Below are 19,110 nucleotides of genomic sequence, written 5' to 3' on the forward strand. Positions count from 1 at the left end.
TATGCAGAACTGAAAAGGCAAGATGGTGAGTACCATATGGTAGTATCAAACGTTCCTTGAATTCACCCACAAAATGTATTCAAATAAAGTGTTCCTACTGGGAATATAATCATGCTCAAAGTACTCTCCCTCTGCATGGACCCACGTGTTGTTGGAAGCATTTCTGAAACACTTCTTTTTGGTATGGACTGCAAACCATTTGTGTTCCAAATCAGGCACGTAAGTGATTTCAGCACCAGCTACATGGTATATTTCTCTCATCAAGAGAATGCATCTCTGCTCAAATTGTAATGTCACAAGTACAGGCCTCACTAGACAATCCCTCTCTCGTGATTTCTTGACGTCTACTAGTCACTCAACTTTCCATGTACAATCTGGTGAAGTACACTTGCCACTTCCCTTCTTGCAGAAGCATGCAAACATAATTCCAGGAACGTTTTGATAATATCTCACACATGTAGCTTAATCATTACCTTGAAATCGCACATACTAATACTTACCTTGAAATCGCACATACATACAAAAAACAATACTACTGTTTGAAAAATTATAATAAAGATATCTCCATTCTTACCATTTCATCTTTTTCTGCACCTCCTCCATAGGCTAATACAACTTTCACATCCTTTTTTGGACCCAATAATTCTTTAGTTATATTGTAAATTTCTTGAGCACCATTTGAGGATGAGCATAAAATTAGAGCCAGTGGACCATTTGCATATTCAGGAGGAAACTGAAACAAATGAAAATGGAATAGCTTTACTTAAAAATAATTTTATTACAATAACTTGACAAATACCCTTCCATTATTTAAATCTGTGGTGTAGAATGAAATATGAAACATGCACAATTCATATTACAGTATGACATGGTTAAAAGGATCAAATTTAACCTTTGTTCCATGTTTCATCATGTGGCAAGGGTTATAACTGAGAAATAACATGATACGATTAGCATCTTGACATTAACAGGGTTATGATAGCACAACACATAGGTGAAAAATGTATGTTTTCTCCCTCCTTTGATGAATATGTGAAGGGTTTTGTTTATGTGAACCATCTCAAGCAGATTCTGTACACTAAGTACATGCTGATTAGTTCAGACAAGTAAACAAGTGTAAAATTTTACGCAATTAACTACATATTCAAGGTGTTGCATATCAAATGTAATTGGGTCTCTCCATGGTACAGTGGTAATTACAGGGTCCCAGGTTCAACAACTGGTTGAGGCACATTGCATAATGATTTGGATCCCATTCTAGACTATAGCTATGGTCCCAATTAGCTTATCTAAGCACAAAACAGAAGTAATATAATCTTGTGAGTGTAATTTTGAAGCTCTCAATGAAAAATGTGCCAAAAAGAGATATTTTGTGTAAGAGTATTAACATGAAATAAAAAAGTAACCTGGTTAGGTTAGAAAGTTGACTGGGCCATATTTTTCACTACAGCTATCTTCTACATTGAGAATGGTAGTCTGACATTACCTGCTGACATTTTTTTTTTAAGTAGCATCCATCTACTGTTCAGAAATAAGGGCATGCCAACATTACTTTGCAACCATCATGTATATTATTTCAAGGATATCATAAAATTTACTACCCAAATACCACAAAATTTGAATAAATTTAATATTCAGATGAATATACAAAATTTGTTCAAGTTTTATAGTATCGAGTAGGAAAGATTATGATATATGTGAAAAACTGTCACAAGAGTAACATGGCCAATAAGCAGAAGACTTTGTTATAACATATAATATATTCACCAGAAAAAGAATCCCAATGTATTTTATGATGGTTGACAATATCGAAGCAGATGGAGTAGTTTACAATAGTTTACTGATTGCACTTACCTCTGAGTATTCATCAAGCCAATACATGAAGCTCACGAGAGGGACTAGATAAGAATATGTTTTGCCTGAATGAGTTGGACTCACGCATATGACACTCTGCCTACGAAACACAATTGGCCACACAACCGACTGCAATGCAGTAAGATCTGTAAACCCACATTCTCCAAGCATCTGTAAAAGACGTAGTATGTATTAGCATTACATTTAAAATAGATTCAATAACTATACATTGTTAAAATGACAAACATATAAATTGCATGATCAACATAGGAGCTGTCAGATCCACCACCTCTATTTCTTCGATTTTTTCAACCGAAAATTTTGATTAAAAATTAATTTCCCAATTATGAAAAAATTGAAAATGAATTACATTGTTCCCTAGGGTGTTCACAATATTTCTGTATTACTTTTGTTCATAAAAACATAAATGTAATGTAAATAGAAGGCAAAATGCACTTGGTGGGCCTATCAGACACTCATGCCAGTGAGAGTGTACAATGGTAATGATTGTAATTTTGTAATTATTATAATTAATAAATAACTGCACCTCTATAAACAAAAAGCATTAATGAAAAATTATGATAATTTTATGAGTTTTAGTGAATGGTAAAATATGTGTGTGACTCATGCAATAATTGGTTATTATTTCTTATTAATGAGGGTAATTTTTGTAATTATTATAATTAGACCTCAGATTTTTAACTTCTAAAAAGTGTGCTTTTAGGTTCCTAAAATAGGTTCTAAAAATCCTAAAATAGGTTCTAAAAACATTAAATTAGGCTCGAAAAATCCTGAAGTAGGTTTCAAAAAACTTAAAATTGTACAAAATTTCTGAAAAATAGTGATTAGATACAATAAAAAAAAATTACAAGAATGGTAAGAAATTTTAATATGTACATACGTATGGATAACAACTAAATAATAATTTCCAATGTCATTTTCATTTCTTAACATCATTTTCAAAATTATGCACAAATTATTGTACAACAATACTTGTGCTGTTAGGAAAAGTTACTTGTTGATTAAAAAATGAACTATATGTGTATAATTTGCTGCACAATATCAGGGTTGCTACTCACTTTGAATTCTTGAATTCCTGAAATTATATGTGAATTATTGGCTCCGGGAATTATTGATTGTGAATTATGTGTGAATTTTGGTAAAACATGAAAAAGGTACAAGCAGATGTTTTCTCTATTCCAGTTTTTTTCCTCCATAGACATGAAAAATTGCAACTTTTAATAATCCAAATCCCATTAAATTTACACATATTTATAAATGCCCTGAGGCAAGTTTCTCCTAGTTTAGCCTTTATTTTTATCATGGAAGAAGAAATCTACGTGGAAAACTTATTGCAAAATAAGTTGATTAGGTAAATTTTGGGGTGCATTGGAATTACACAGACCCTTTATATTGTTAATGGGTGGTGAGAGTCGGTCATATGTAAGGTTGGTATAGAGCAGTGGTTCTCAACCTATTTCCTATCATGACCCCCTTTTATCACATCCTCTTGCCAGCGACCCCCATATGTAATTTCTGGTTTGTAATAAGCATTTATGTGTGTAAGCACATACACAACTCTGCGAAGAACAACAAAGGATCCCAAACGAAACCAATCCCTTTCCAATTGTCGACGAAAACATCATTTCTCCATTGTTGGTTTATTAACAAACACAGGACAGCTATTGCGAATTGGTGCTTAGCCTTTGTAATTGATTGTCAATTGTTTACAAATATAGCTGCTGCAACCTCACGCTTCTCCAAAACAATGTCAAGATTTAGCATTGTACGATGGAACTATTTCTTTAGCACCCAAAAAATAACGTGCAGGAAATCGTCTCTGCACTTTTTTCCTTCCCATTCCGGGTTCTTTATTGTTCAAGCAAGTTTCTTCAACTGCAGTTGAAATGTAATGACATCTAATTACATTTATCTTTTTTACCTCCCTTCGTGACCCCCATGAAATCCTCTCGCAACCCCCAGGTTGAGAAACCCTGGTATAGAGAAACATCTACTTCTACCTTTGAATTTTTGGAAAGTTCACCTTTTAAATCAGGAATTATACTTGAATTTTACACCCTGAATCTTTTTTCATGTTATCCACAGTCAAATTCCGCCTTTTGTCTGTGACAATCATCTTATATGCTGAAAATGATCTTTCAACAGAAACATACAGCGTATCCCGCTTATACGTATAATAAAAGAAAAATCACACCTTTTTTATTTACCAATATTTTTTGTTCAAACTTTGTACAAACATGTAACAACTCAGAATTTCTTTTTACAAATCAAGAAAACTAGCGCACTTCCACATGTGAACAGTTAGTGGCACGGCAAATGTCAAACCTGTTATCAGCCTTAAGCCACACGTTTTGAAGCATGTGCGGGGTAATGTTGCTTACTGCAACCACAATTCTTTCACACAAGTCTTGCAAATCTCTAACCCGTGTACAGTAAACTTGTCCTTAACACACCCCCACAACAAAAAATCACACACAGTGAGGTCTGGTGACCATGGGGGCCATTCAATAAAATTCGAACCTCTTCCTATCCATTTTCCATTGAAATGCTCATCCATGAAGTATCTAACGAGATTTGAGAAATGAACCGGTTTCGCGTAACTGTTTTTCCCATTTCCTTATTGAAATGTACAATGGAACTACTTCTTTAGCACCCAAACCATAACGTGCAGGAAATCGTCTCTGCACAAGTGTCACAGACTTCACTTCAGACGTTAAAACACAAAACACCTTTTCTCGTGGCGACCACATGACAAATGGCTACTGGTTTCCAAGACATTCTGGCTACTGCGCATGCGCAACTACCAATGAATGTGTTGCTAAAAAAAAATTCTGAGTCATTCTTTAAAATGAAACAACAATCACATCATTCTGACAGTTTGTTTAGAAGTTATGAATTTTTATTTTATTATACGTATAAGCGGGACACGCTGTAGTTAGTGGTGCAAATTTGAATGCTGCTACGCTACTTCGCAAGGCGTGAATGTCACAAAATGACCAAATTGACGCTCAAGTGAGTAAGACTACATGGATCAGAAGTTTGCACTTTGGGCAGTGCAGGCAGTAGAGGCGATTGGATGCCAAAACTGGGAAGGGAGGCAAGGAGAGTTTACTTTCTCTTAGTAGATAAGGCTTAGCATTAGGAGTCTATAGTGCAGGGCAAAAAATAGAGGGGAACAACTCCCTTTAATCGCAGCCACTGTGTGCAGGTAACAGTGGCATCAGACGTCTTGTTTAGAGCTTTGAAAAGTAGCTTAGACATGGAGGGAAGGAAATCGACAGAAAACATGTTTCAAACACGCCAGTGATTGAACTGTTTTGTCATCAAATCGAGTAAATACTTCTGTGAGATATAAAAATCCTGTAAAACCTAAAAATATATATACAGGGTGACTGGTAATTAGATGTATTCCCTGAAAGGGGTTAAAGTAGAGACAATTTGCAATATATTTGACCATATGATACCCCGTCCGAAAATTAGTAGTTTTCGAGATAATCGAATTTCAATTGTTTTTTTTAAAAAATGACAATTTTCCACATAAAAAGATGAATTGAGAAAAAACTGCTCATTGTATGGAACTTATTTCAGCGTTTTCTGATAGCTAACAAATAAGTGGTTAGTTGAAAAAAAAAGTTTTTCCCAAATAACAATCACATGTAAGTAACGGGTGGGTCTAAACTTACAAGTGATGATAAAAAATTGCACTCTTAGTTTACTTGGCAACGTATTAATAAAAAAAAATGGTATGACACGAAGCGTACAAATTACGTAAATTACTTCCTTGATTCATCAGCTATCCAACAAGGTACAAATGTTGCTGACATTCACATTTGTGTACAAGAAATAACACTTGATTCATCTTCATGTGAATGGAATCAATGAACAATACAATTAAAGAACATTACGCGTCTTGCTCAAAGTGGGCACCTCCGTTACGAATGCAGGCACCCAGGTTTTTACGGGTCATTTGGTCTCGTAACTCGTGATGTGATGGTGGCCTTGACGTGTTGACCAGCTGTTAAGATCCTCTCCCCGAGCTCTTCTTGCGAGTTTACCGGTGCCTTGTCATGTGGCTCCAAATGTAAAAGTCGCAAGGCGTCAAATTGATCGGGGGATCGAGCTGGACAGTCATCATGCTGGTAAATCATGTCACGTCTTGTAGATAGAGGCGCATCCTCCAACAACATTGCCATCCCGTTCCGCAAAAAATGTTCATAAGTGAAGCCATTTAAGATTTGGGGCAGGAAAAATGGCTCGATGAAATGATTGTTGATTACGCCCATCCATACTTCTGCCTGGGCGTGCGACAGTGGCTGGATGAAAATTACCCAAAGAAATGGATTGGCCGAGGTGGACCGATTCCCTGGCCGGCTCGATCCCCCGATTTGATGCCTTGCGACTTTTACATTTGGAGCCACACGACAAGACACCGGTAAACTCGCAAGAAGAGCTCAGGGAGAGGATCTCAACAGCTGGTCAACACATCAACGACACCATCACATCACGAGTTAAGAGACCAAATGTCCGTCAAAACCTGCGTGCCTGCATTCGTAACGGAGGTGCCCACTTTGAGCAAGACGTGTAATGTTCTTTAATTGTATTGTTCATTGATTCCATTCACATGAAGATGAATCAAGTGTTATTTCTTGTACACAAATGTGAATGTCAGCAACATTTGTACCTTGTTGGATAGCTGATGAATCAAGGAAGTAATTTACGTAATTTGTACGCTTCGTGTCATACCATTTTTTTTATTAATACGTTGCCAAGTAAACTAAGAGTGCAATTTTTTATCATCACTTGTAAGTTTAGACCCACCCGTTACTTACATATGATTGTTATTTGGGAAAAACTTTTTTTTTCAACTAACCACTTATTTGTTAGCTATCAGAAAACGCTGAAATAAGTTCCATACAATGAGCAGTTTTTTCTCAATTCATCTTTTTATGTGGAAAATTGTCATTTTTTAAAAAACAATTGAAATTCGATTATCTCGAAAACTACTAATTTTCGGACGGGGTATCATATGGTCAAATATATTGCAAATTGTCTCTACTTTAAACCCTTTCAGGGAATACATCTAATTACCAGTCACCCTGTATATATAAAGACCTACAAAAATTTTAATTTAGGCACATAAACCTAAAATAGGTCCTAACAAGTAAAATAGGTTATTTTAGGCACTATAAAACTTTGTCAGTTGTTGCATTTCTTAATGAAATGCTGACATAACTTGTTATTTCTTATTTATCTGCAAAGGAAAAAATAGGTTAAAACCAGAGGTCTAATTATAAATAATAAATAACTACACATATGTAATCAACAAAGGAAGCAGTGATTCAATAACAAACAGGTTTCTCGAATTCTAATGATAAAAAACGAGTGTGGGTCTGTATGGTAAGTAAGTTTCTCGTACGGCACAGGTAAACTAGGGTTAACCACAAGTGGAGTTGTAACATGATGTTGGTGCTAAATTAGTTAAAATTATGCACTATACATAATTTCCAGGCCAATTGGACTCTACTAAAAACCATGTGGCACTTTAACCACTTGCCTGATTAACCCGAGTTAACTCGGAATTTGTTTTTGCTTTACATATTATTTACCCGAGTTATCTCGTTAAAATCGAGCAACCGCAGTGCACTTTTCTGCCTACCCGGATAGACTCGTTTGAGCTTTAAAAGGTGTTAATTCCCATTTTGGCCACTAGATGGAAGGCCATCTACCGGATTCCCATGACACTACGTAGTTGTGGTCGTTCTGTGAGTGTAGTGTCAAAACGTACAGAGCGTTTTTGTGTTGTGAATACATTCTGTTCATGTTTTAGTGTTTTCCATCGTGTGAAGAACAACAAGATGAGTAACGATAAGCTTAGACAACAGTATAGAGGAGGAGAAGGAAAAATGGATGTGAGTGGAAGTGATACAACAGTGGACAGTGTGTGTACTGACGGGACAGATACAGATAGTTGTGGTGGTGTACAGTCGCCTTCTAAAATATTTTCTTTGGTATATGATTTGTTGGGAAAGGGGTACTGTTTGACAATGGACAATTATTATAACTCCCCACAACTTGCAGATCTGTTCATTTCGAAAAAGCTGATGTATTTGGAACACTGAAACGCAGTAGGAGAGATGTACCACAGACTCTAAGAACAGCCAAATTGAAGAAAGGCGTAGAAGTAGGGTTGCAATGCGGCAAAGTGACAGTCATGAAATGGAAAGATAAGAAGGATGTGACATTGTTGTCAACCATCCATTCTGTTAAAATGATGACTGTAACACAAAGTCACAAAGCCAAAATTAAACCACGAGTGGTGGTCGATTACAACGACAAAATGGGTGGTGTTGATCAGCATCTTGCTTCATACGCCACACCAACAAAGCGTGGCAAAAAGTATTATAAAAAGATTTTCTTTCATCTGTTGGATCTGTCTCTTTGGAATTCAACATTAAAACGTGAAGACATTTTATTTTCCACAGTTTATATGCTATTTTGAAACATTTGTAGTACTTTCCATGTATGTACGAGTTAACTCGGGTTAATAATTATGGAAGTTTTTTGAATAGTTTGGTAACCTTATTTGACCCCAAAAATAGAATTTCATTACTGTTCCTTAATTGCCGATATCGGTACATTACAAACACACAATAAAAAAATGTGTAAAATATGGACCACTTTTGGGAAAATAAAGTGTCAGGCAAGTGGTTAAGGAACAAGATTCACAGACTTTGGAAAAGCATCAGCTAGAATTAGCGATTAAATTTCCAATGAAACTTTCCAATTACAATATCACTGGTATCAGTCAAGATGGATGCCAGCCCAAACATGAGACAAATATGACCTTTCAGAGAACTGAAAACTAGTTTGCAATCAAAACTAAGAAGCAATTTGAAATTAAGATTCACAATGTTCAGTCTTAATTTTTATTGCACAATCCTTAGGCAAAGGCACCCTCCTCAAAAGAGTACAGTACTACTATTAGTTCATAAATATATTTATGGTGTCTATCATTACAATTGCTTAATTTACAATAAATAAATGAGAATACCTTGTGGATTTCAGCAGGAAACGGTGCTTGTGCAATAGAGTGATATGGTTTGGTAAGGTTATTGCCATGTACAAGAACTCTGGTCATTCTCTTCTGTTCCATAATCCTCTGGCCGACTCGTAATTCCAACCTACTTTTCTGATCATTTAATTTCAATGTAGGCAAGACAGATTCATAAGTGCAGATGCTACATGGAAAGACAATAACCATAATTAGTAATTCATAAAGCTTTAGTTTTCTTTACAGAAAAATATACAGGAACTTAAATCATATTAAGATTATTGCGATGCTGGTGTATCTTTACAATAGCAAATAATGATAGAGTTGGGTCCACAACAGGAAACCACAGCCAGCCCCTGTGGCAGAGTGGTTAGCACATCATGATACGATGGTAGGGGTCCCAGGTTTGAATCCTGGCCTGGGCATGGATGTTTGTGACTGTTCATTCATCAATTTCATCATATCATCACTCATCCCCATCTTCGCAAATTAACCAAACGTGGTACAAAAAGCAAAGTAAAATAAATACATCAATTAATCAATCAATCAAGATAAAGTAAATCAATCAAGAGGAAAAACAGGGAATGTTGTTATTAAATCTGCATAGAGTTTGTCATGTTGTAGCTGCTAGCTATGAGACTAAAATTACTGCATACAAAGAGATGTGCTTCTTCCCTTTGAAATCATTTATGACGAAAAGTATTACAAAAAACAATAAAAACTATATTAATTAATAGGGCTCCTGACATGCTCCTGAAATACACAGAAATGCATGTTAAGGTGATTTGTTGGGGTACACGATGTGTGGCAATAAAGAAACAGGACTGATTTTTTTTCTCTCAGTTCAGGTCACGTCGATGACTAAGAGAAGGGCAGGACATCTGGCTGTGACCATTTTTAGAAGAGGATCGTGTGTGTGAGCTCCGTCGGAATCATGCTAAGTGCTAAAGTAGAACAACATGTAAATATCAAATTCCTCACAAAACTGGGAAAATCCACCACCGAAACTTACAATTTGTTGACAGAAGTTTATGGTGATCTGTGTCTATCTCACACGCAAGTGTTTGAGTGGTGTAAGAAGTTTAAGGAGGGGAGGGAAGACGTCGGTCATTTTGACGATTGTAAGACTCTTCAATCGTGAAGATTTTTTCGTCTGTGAAAAGGATCCTCCTGTGGCCACCATTTACATAACGCTGAAGGAGTCTTTTTGTTTTTTGCTCCCTCTGGACCTTAAGCTATGGAGTGAGGAAGTGACCAGTACTTCGCCGATAAGCACGGAGTCCTAGGTCACTTCGAAGCACACGGACATCAACATTTTCGAAATGTTCAGCTCTCGAGCCATCACTGCTTGTTTCCTGACAGGATTTTGTCGAATCCACACCGCCACTACTTTTACGAGCTTCTGGTTCCTCATGCTGCGAGGTCTACCTTTCCTGGGGCGGTCCTCAAGTGTCCCTGTGTCACAGCATCTGTTGATGGTCCGATGCACGAACATCCTGCTGAAATTCACCTTTTTCAGGGTGTTGAAAGTGCCCGATGGTGATTTGCCAACTTTGTGCAGTGCGATTACTGCCACACGGTTCTCGTATACACCCCACTCCATTCGACTTGCAGTGACATTCACCTTTCCGCTACCACAGCCAAACACACAATGATACTGGTTGTTGTTTGATCCAAAATTGCAGGGTTACCTTGCCAACCAGTGTTGCCATCCCTGTCTAAACTTTGTAACAGAATTTATGATATGACTAGGTATAAAAATGGATGTATGTGTGTGGGCATGTGTGTATGTGTATATATGTTTGTTCCGGCATAACTCTCGAATGCCTGGAGCAATTTCAACCAAACTTGATACACGTATCACTTGCAATCTGGAAAGAATACTTTGGGGGTAAACCACCCCTGGCACTCCTAGGGGTTGGGGTGGGAAGGGATGACATGTAAAAATAATCTAAAACGACAGATAATAAATTCCACACAGACAGACATCCGTGACTCTATACAATCCCGCACAACAACAGTGTTTCTTGGGTTGTATAACATTCAGGCTGTGTTGCGAAAACGACCAATATTAGTGCAGAATCCATAGTTTTCGTGACACCCCGAATACGGTTAACTTCAAGTTCAACACCTATCAGCATGAGGGGTAAGAGGGGGTGAAAAATAAAATGCCACAAATGACCTAGATTAGTCACTAAGCTAATTCACGATCACATTTAAAATTAGTTACATTTTACACTACAGGGTGGCTCAATAAGTCACTTAACACCCCCAGTACAAGGCCACTGCAGCGTGCAACATGGAAATGGTGATGACCAATCGTTATCAGGCCAAGGGGGAACCACATTGAGGCCACCCACACGGTCGGCGGCCATCTTGATGTCTGCCATCTTGAATTCAACTTCAGAATTTTAAATGGGAAGGGGGTCGTGCGACATATATAACAGAATATTCGATGATTTTTATCTGATAACCCATTTTCGACAGATCAAAGCTGAATGGTTAGTGTTGGTATGTTAATGGTGTGGCGTGCTGTGTGCAACACGATTGGTTAGTCAATTTTTCATCAACGGAACCTTAAATGCTTAGGGCTACTTGGATTTGTTAAATAAACAGTTTTTTTCATCCTTGCTTATGGAAGAAGGTACTTTTTACAGAGTTTTTTTAATAGGGAAGAACACCAGAACACTTATGGGAACGTTATGAACCAGTTTTTGTCCAAAGTTAGTTATCAGATGACAAGGGTCACATATTCTGTTTATAAACTTCCTTCTGAACATAAACATTAGCCTTGTCACTGTGAAGGACTTTTAATTCAATGGAAGCGTCACACTGTAAATTGTTCCCGACAACCATTCATAATGCACAGCTCTTCATGGATGTATCCGATTAAAATAATGTGCAATGGCATGCGAACGTCTATCCATAGATGTCACTTTGATCTCGATGCATTACCGAAGCGCTAAACAAATTTTAAGGCATTTTTCTAACACCTCGAAAAGGAGCAAATTGGTACAAGAATTCAGTCATAACTTTTTACTGGTTAAAGATACGTCGAAAAACCTTCACCATTGCATTTCTTGTGAAATTCTAGCCCATTTTGATATGTCGCACAACCCCCTTCCCATTTAAAATTCTGAAGTTGAATTCAAGATGGCGGACATCAAGATGGCCACCGACCGTGTGGGTGGCGTCAATGTGGTTCCCCCTTGGCCAGATAACAATTGGTCATCGCCAATTTCAAATTCCATGCCGCAGTGGCCTTGTACTGGGGGTGTTAAGTGACTTATTGAGCCACCCTGTATAGTTAGAATTCATTATTTTCCTGTCTAATACAAGATTGGGATAAATAAATACCCAGGTGATCAGCTAGTTGTTCTATTTTAACACATCTGTGGTCATATTCAACAATGTCTTCTTTCTCAAGGAATCAAAAAATTTATACATTTAGATATTTCCAAAAAGGATTAAATTTGCTTCCCTTGTGCCACTTGAAATAGAAGGAGGCTTTTTTAGATGCAAGACTGGCAATAGGCTTCACATGGTCGTAGGAATGTACCACTGCTACATATTGCATTTTTCCATTTACTTTGGTCTATTGTGGTGGGCACAAAGACTATTGTAGCTTCAAATATTTCTTGTGTTGTCCATGTTCTCACATACTTCATCCATCACATCCAAAAAAATATAAATAATAATAATGTTGAAATTATATTCGGCTATGTGATTGATTGTCTTTCTCTGCACCCTATATCTACTTTCATGTTACAAAAACCATTAAGTTCCTTCCTCAGAAACAAAGATTTCCCAACACGTCTCATAGCAGTCCAACTTTAGGCCACCTTTTAATCCCTTTGTGTGCTGACAAAAAGGATTATTCCTGGGGAGGTGGATAGGGCGAACATTTATGCTGTGAAACAGAAGTTGAGAGAGATCAAAAAAGGGCTACCACATAAGGTGCACAATTTTAAAATTCATGCATGCACAGACTGTACTTGTGACTGTACACTCTGCCCAGATAAAGTGGCACATACTTCAACTGTCCAACCTTATACAATGAGCCACTTTATGTGAACAGAAGTGTACCATGCAACACCCATCACTGCAAAACATTCCTCCAGAATATTAACCATTATTAGTTAGGTAAGCTATGTTTACACCTTTTTTTTAAGGTTATTAATAGGGCTTGGATAATTATGCATTTTGCATATTGCATATGAAAATGCATATTTAAGGATTTTTAAATAAAAATTCATATTTCATATGCAGGTGCATATTTGTATGAAAATAAGTTGTTGATGTGCATATTTTTGTACCTACAACCAACACCGAGCATATACTGTATTTATTTTTCTTCTCCTCACTTCTCTTCTCTTTATCTTTTCTCTGTCTTTCTTCTTTCCTTTTTCCTGGATTGTATGAAATATGGCAAGTACGTTTTGCCTGAAAGATTCCATTCGTCGATTAGAAAACAAAGGGTTACAACTTCAAACAAGCATCAAAATTATAAGAGTCGTTAAAGAGGCTCGCACCGCCCACCCAGGTTGAAGATCCTACGTATGTACAGAAATTGGATTCAGTATTGAAAAAGAACAGTGGGTATGCAACAATGGTGAAAGTTTGCAAAATTCTGCATACCAATGGACAACGTGTGGATGATCTGAAACTTGATGTGTGTGACTTTGTTGCTCTAATATACAGTCCACTTGTACCTTGCGTAGTGGAACGTGTGTTTTCTGAATAATAAGACTATCCTACCTGAAAACAGAAGGAGTTTCAAGTTTGAAAATTTAAGACATCATGTTGTTATCAAATGCAATCATGATCTTGTTGTAATGTATTGTGTTTCATTTAACACAGAACCATATTAATTGAAAAAAATTGTGTAGCGAATGAGCATTCAGAATAATGCATATTCATTGCCTGACATGTAATCTACCATAGTTTGTAATATACAGCATTTATAAATTAAACGGATTTTTATAAAGTGCATATTTTACACTTTTTAGTGCATATTTTGCATTTTTTTTAGTGCATAACTATCCGAGCCCTAGTTATTAAATACTGTATGATACACTACAATACAATACTTTCTGATTTAGATTTGATTTTTGGTATTTGACATTGCTTTTCTGCCACTCTTGGCTAATCCCGATAATGAGAATGACCGATGATATTGATGAAGGGACACTCACAAAGACTCCTGTTGTCTTAGCACATAAACTACACCACCATGCAGGTTAAAACCATTATTTCAACCTCTTGTTGAAAAAATGTGGAAGTAATTTGCATGTTTCTTTGCACCAGATTGAATCCACATCTGATACCTCGTTTCACTCTCAAACCAAGTAATTTGCGTGGAGATTCCATGATTGATGACTGTTCAAGTGTAATATACAAATCCAAACATTATCTATTATTAGGGATGTGAAGTTTTCATTTTATTTTTCCCTAAATTTCGATGTTATTTTTACTACAATTCGGTGTTATTATTGGCAGTTTAGGGCAACATTCGGTGTTATTAATTTTATATCAGTGTTATTTTTATATGCATTTTTTAATGCTTCTTCTATGCTTAAGATTTTCACATTGTTTTGGTTCTGGAATACTGAGACAAATTTTAGTTTTAGTGACAAAAAAATATGGTTTGTGAGAAATGAGCAAATTTCTTCCAGTTGGAAAACTATTTCATCTCATCAGCCACTAAATATGAAATGTTTATTGAATGATAAAACCCAAATTTTTTAACACTATCATACACATCACATTTCCTTAACAATATGAAAAAAATCCCTCTGCGACCTCAAAATACCATTTTGTGTACACACATAAACGTCTTCCCCACGCCTCTCTACAAAACACAACAGGTGCTTCTCGCTGAAAACGTTCCAGTTCCTACAAAATCTTCCTTCTAGGAAGACCCGCACCCCTCCCTATTTTGAGTGAATTCTATTTCAGGACGAGGTTGAACATTGTCAGTATGTCTGCGCCAAACTGTAATAAATGAAGCGTGATAATCTCCTTTGAATCTAACTATCACCAGCTAGATTACAAATGACAGAATTGCACTTCAGGTAATTCTTTTTGAGCAGAAAAAGTGTTAATTGCATATATGCAGTTAATATTGCATATTTCGCATTAAAGTGTAAAATTCGGTGTTATTCTGAAAAATGGCATCATTCGCGTTATTTTGCAATTCCGAAACATGCAAAACTGGCATTCTTTACCTACCAAAAAACATTTTAAATACTTTATTTTGCTTTCCTCAGCTTTTCGGTGTTATCGTTAAAACAAAAACTTCACATCCCTACCTATTATTTCATACAAGGGGCAGTAAACTTGTGTTGATGGCAAGAGTATATGGACTTTTCCTTCACCGTGTATGGTGACAGGGTGTACAATGTAAGTCAGAAATCCAGTGGTACTCTTGTAAATGAGTAATAGCCATCAAGTCCAGTGATATTGTTGCAGTTTCTCATAGTACTTTTTTCTAATGAAGACTTGCTTACTATAAATGACTAATCAGTTTTTTAATACTGTTGGGTAAACTTTTCTATTATTTTCAAACACCAGGCTTCAATCTTGCAATGCCTGAAACAAAAAAACGGTTGACACATATGAAGGACCACTATTTGCAGTGGAATTAAAAAAATAAAATTAATAGAGAAATATTGCAATGAAACAAGCCACTTGTATTTGTCTCATTGAAGCTCTGGCAGCAGATAATAGAAATTTTCCATCAGTGCATTTCCCCATAGCTTGAGCCACCCGTCGGCGGCACACACTGCAACTCCCGGAAAATTGCATGTAATATCTCCGCTGTGGAAGCTGCTAGCTTCGAAATGACTTCAAGTTCTTAAATTACAGTTACATTTACAATCAAAATAAGCACGTTAATTGTCACAGGGGATCTTGGAAATGTTGTCCTTGGGCATCCACACATTTCTGGCATGTTTTTAGGAAATTAGTGGGCTGATCACTGAGATTTGTTTTAAATTTTATGCAATAATAGGCTAAAGATTTGCCCTAAAATGCCTTTTTTTTTGGCCAGATAATGTAGGCGTTTGTGTTTAGAAACCGTCTGGTGTCATTTCTGAGTAGAATTCATGTTTTATATAGTGTTCTTTTCTGCATGTTTTAGTCACAAGGGCTTCTTTCGAAGATAACTGCTTTTTCAGTGTGTAATCCGTGAAAATAATGTTCATGTTTAGTGCCTATTTTGTATTTTGTGCTTATTTGCCTGCCTATTTTGAGAGTTTTTAGTGCCTATCAATCCTCACCCTGTTAATAAGCCTGTATTTATACTCCCTTACTTTCTTAATAATGATCTGACCACAGATGTTGTAAATAATAGAAGACACTGAAAAGTATCATAAACAAATTATGAAATATTTTTATGAAATATTTTTAAAACTATCAGTAATTAAGTTTGTGAGAATTCCTTAAGTGTATGATGATGAAAACTTTAGTTTTCTAAATCGCAGAGACTTTATTTCTAAAATAAAATATAACAGGCACATTATTCGGTGGGCTTGAGATTTAGTTGGCACTATTAGCAGTGTCCCCTATTTTTCTTTCACTAAACTACAATAATTTCTTTATCCTGAGTGTACTTCTGGCTTCATGGCAACACTGGCATCAAAAGCATAGGGACGGGAGGGCACGGCACTTAATAATTGAGAAAAATGATTTTGGAAGGTAACAGATCGGACTCACAGAGACGCCAATTTTTACTGTAAATGGCCGTTATGATAATTGCAGATCCAGTCACTAAAGTGTCAATTACAGTCAAAATAAGCACATACCCTGTCACAAGAGATGTTGGAAATGGCATCCTCCTGCATTCACACATTTCTGGCATCTTTTCAGGGAATTTCCATATACACGCAACAGTTCAGCTTCTGAAATTGCTTCAGTTTCTCTCCTTATATTCTCCTTCAGTTCTTCTAATGCATGGGGTTTGTTTTTCAATGTCCTCCATAGACAAAAATCACATAGTGATTATAGGGGACTGTGGGGGGCACAATCCTGTTAATGACCCTGTCTTCAAAAATTTCCTGAATGAAATCCAACGACTCTTCAGGTGTGTGTGAGGTGGCAGAGTCTTGTTGGAAAAACCCTGACTGACATTCAATGTCAGTTATTTGTTCGAAGAATTATGTGAGTATGTCATCCCTCTATCTCTGCGCTTTTATGGTATTTTCTTAAAATATGGGCCCTATAACTGTATGCTTTACTGTACACCAAACACTGATTTTCTGTTCATGCAAAACGAGTTTTGTACATAAAATCGGGTTTGTCTGAGCTCCAATACCTGTTATTCTGTGATGCAACATGGCCCTGTAAATGGAAGCTTCATCAGAGAAGAATATTAAACGTGGATCAATTACCCCACCATTAACATTCCCCAAAATCCGGTTACAGAAATTTACCCGTTATCGCATGGTAGCAGTTCCTGGACAACAGTAACCTTGTACGGTTTCAGTTTTAAAAATTTGGTAGCTTGCCATGCTGCTGTTTCGGAAATTTGTTTTCTGTGACAGTCGTCAGAGCGATTTTTGAGGAATATGTTAAAATACTACTCTGACTTCGTCCAATTTCTCCTTTGTAAGTACATGTCATTTTACCATTCCCTTCTTATCTTCCAGTTTCCCTCAATTTATTCACAGGGTTTTGCATGGTATTTCTGTGTAGAGACAGAAATTCTGTTTAAAATCATCTACGAACATCCCTGCAAAAATTTGTAACACATACGAATCGTGCATAAAACCGTTTTGTTGTAATGTGTGCGTATGTGCCATAATTAAAACTATAGCAAAACACAAATAACACTTGAAACACTAAACACTTAATAAACACTCTATAACACAATAGAAAATCACAAGAACTCTTGTAACACGTAAACACAATTTAAAAATACGACTGAACTGAAATCTCGAGGTTTCATTTATTTGCAAGAAATTGGAAATTCACAAGTTATGTGCAAAGCCATGTCTTTCAGTTGCCACAAGCTATAAGGAAACTAAAGTGCCCTTTTAGCGTGTCTTGTTCTCCGCGAAATTTCCTAAAAACATTCCAGAAATGTGTGGATGCAAGAGGACAACATTTCCAAGATCACCTGTGACAATTAATGTGCTTATTTTGATTGTAATTATAACTGTAATTCTGAGAACTTGAAGTTATATCGAAGCTAGCAGTTTCCACAGTGGAGATATTACAGGCAATTTGCATGAAGTTGTTGTCTTGCTGGCTGCCAAGTGGGCTGCAGTGACTCAAGCAACAGAGAAACACACTGTAGTTAAATAGTTAAATCTACAATTTCTTGCAAATAAATGAAATATCTTCTTCAGATAAAGTGATAGAGCAATCCAAAATACATCTACATATTTTGGCAGTTGAATTCTCAACAGTTTTCATGCTCGAAAGTGAAAATTCCTAGTCAGGGAATCTTTGTTGGTACTCTTGGGAACAGTCAAAATTATCCTAGCTCAGCAAGTATCAGTGATTACATTTATTTATTTATTTACTCAGAGTTTCAGATACAGTCTTATTTGGCCATTTTACACTGAAACAACATAAAGTAGAAACAAAAAATAACAAAAGATAAAAACAATAACAAGATGGGATAGATTTACATGTTCTTGGTCAGTAATATACAAAAATTACGTTCTGGAAGGAAAATATCTACATTCTGGGGAAGTTTGTTGTAGATTTCTGGGAGCTTGTAAAACAAGGAGCGTTGTAGAAGGGATAGCCTAGTGGTTGGGTTGTGGAAGAGTTGCAGGTTGCGCATTTGCTTTTGGGGTACCCTAAGTGTGAATTCTCTGATTAGGAGATCTGTTCTGATTTTGCCATTTATTATCTTGTATAAAAATTTCATGTCAGCTAGATCACGACGAAAGGATGGAGTGTGAATATTTAGAGCAGCTATGGTGTCTGATTTGGATACATGTCGAAAGGAAAGTATTCTATGGCAAACAATTGCAAGAAAGAAACTGACAACAGAATCTATTTTGGTGAGATTGGTTTTTGAGGCCATTGCCCAAATTGGAGAACAGTATTCAAGGATGGGCGAGATAAAAGATTTAAAGTATAAAGCAAGAGATGATGGGTTTTGAATTTCGCTAAATCTGTATAGAAGACCGAGAAGGCGCACGGCTTTTTTAGTGGTAGCTATAATATGA

General features: G+C 36.5%; 1 protein-coding gene across 1 annotated transcript in view; it reads right to left on the bottom strand.

The window, feature by feature from the left end:
- The window catches only part of LOC146000753 (putative ATP-dependent RNA helicase TDRD12), a 235,611-nt gene that overhangs the window by 80,262 nt on the left and 136,239 nt on the right, over positions 1-19,110 (bottom strand). The window contains exons 8-10 of the mRNA XM_083138395.1: positions 8,927-9,113; positions 1,855-2,025; positions 575-733 (exon numbers count right to left, since the gene is read on the bottom strand). Of these exons, the coding sequence (XP_082994521.1) occupies positions 575-733; positions 1,855-2,025; positions 8,927-9,113 (517 nt within the window). The remainder of the gene's footprint in view (positions 1-574; positions 734-1,854; positions 2,026-8,926; positions 9,114-19,110) is intronic.

Source organism: Lepisma saccharinum, chromosome 1, assembly GCF_977018435.1.
Source record: "Lepisma saccharinum chromosome 1, izLepSacc3.1, whole genome shotgun sequence".
NCBI lineage: Eukaryota > Metazoa > Arthropoda > Insecta > Zygentoma > Lepismatidae > Lepisma > Lepisma saccharinum.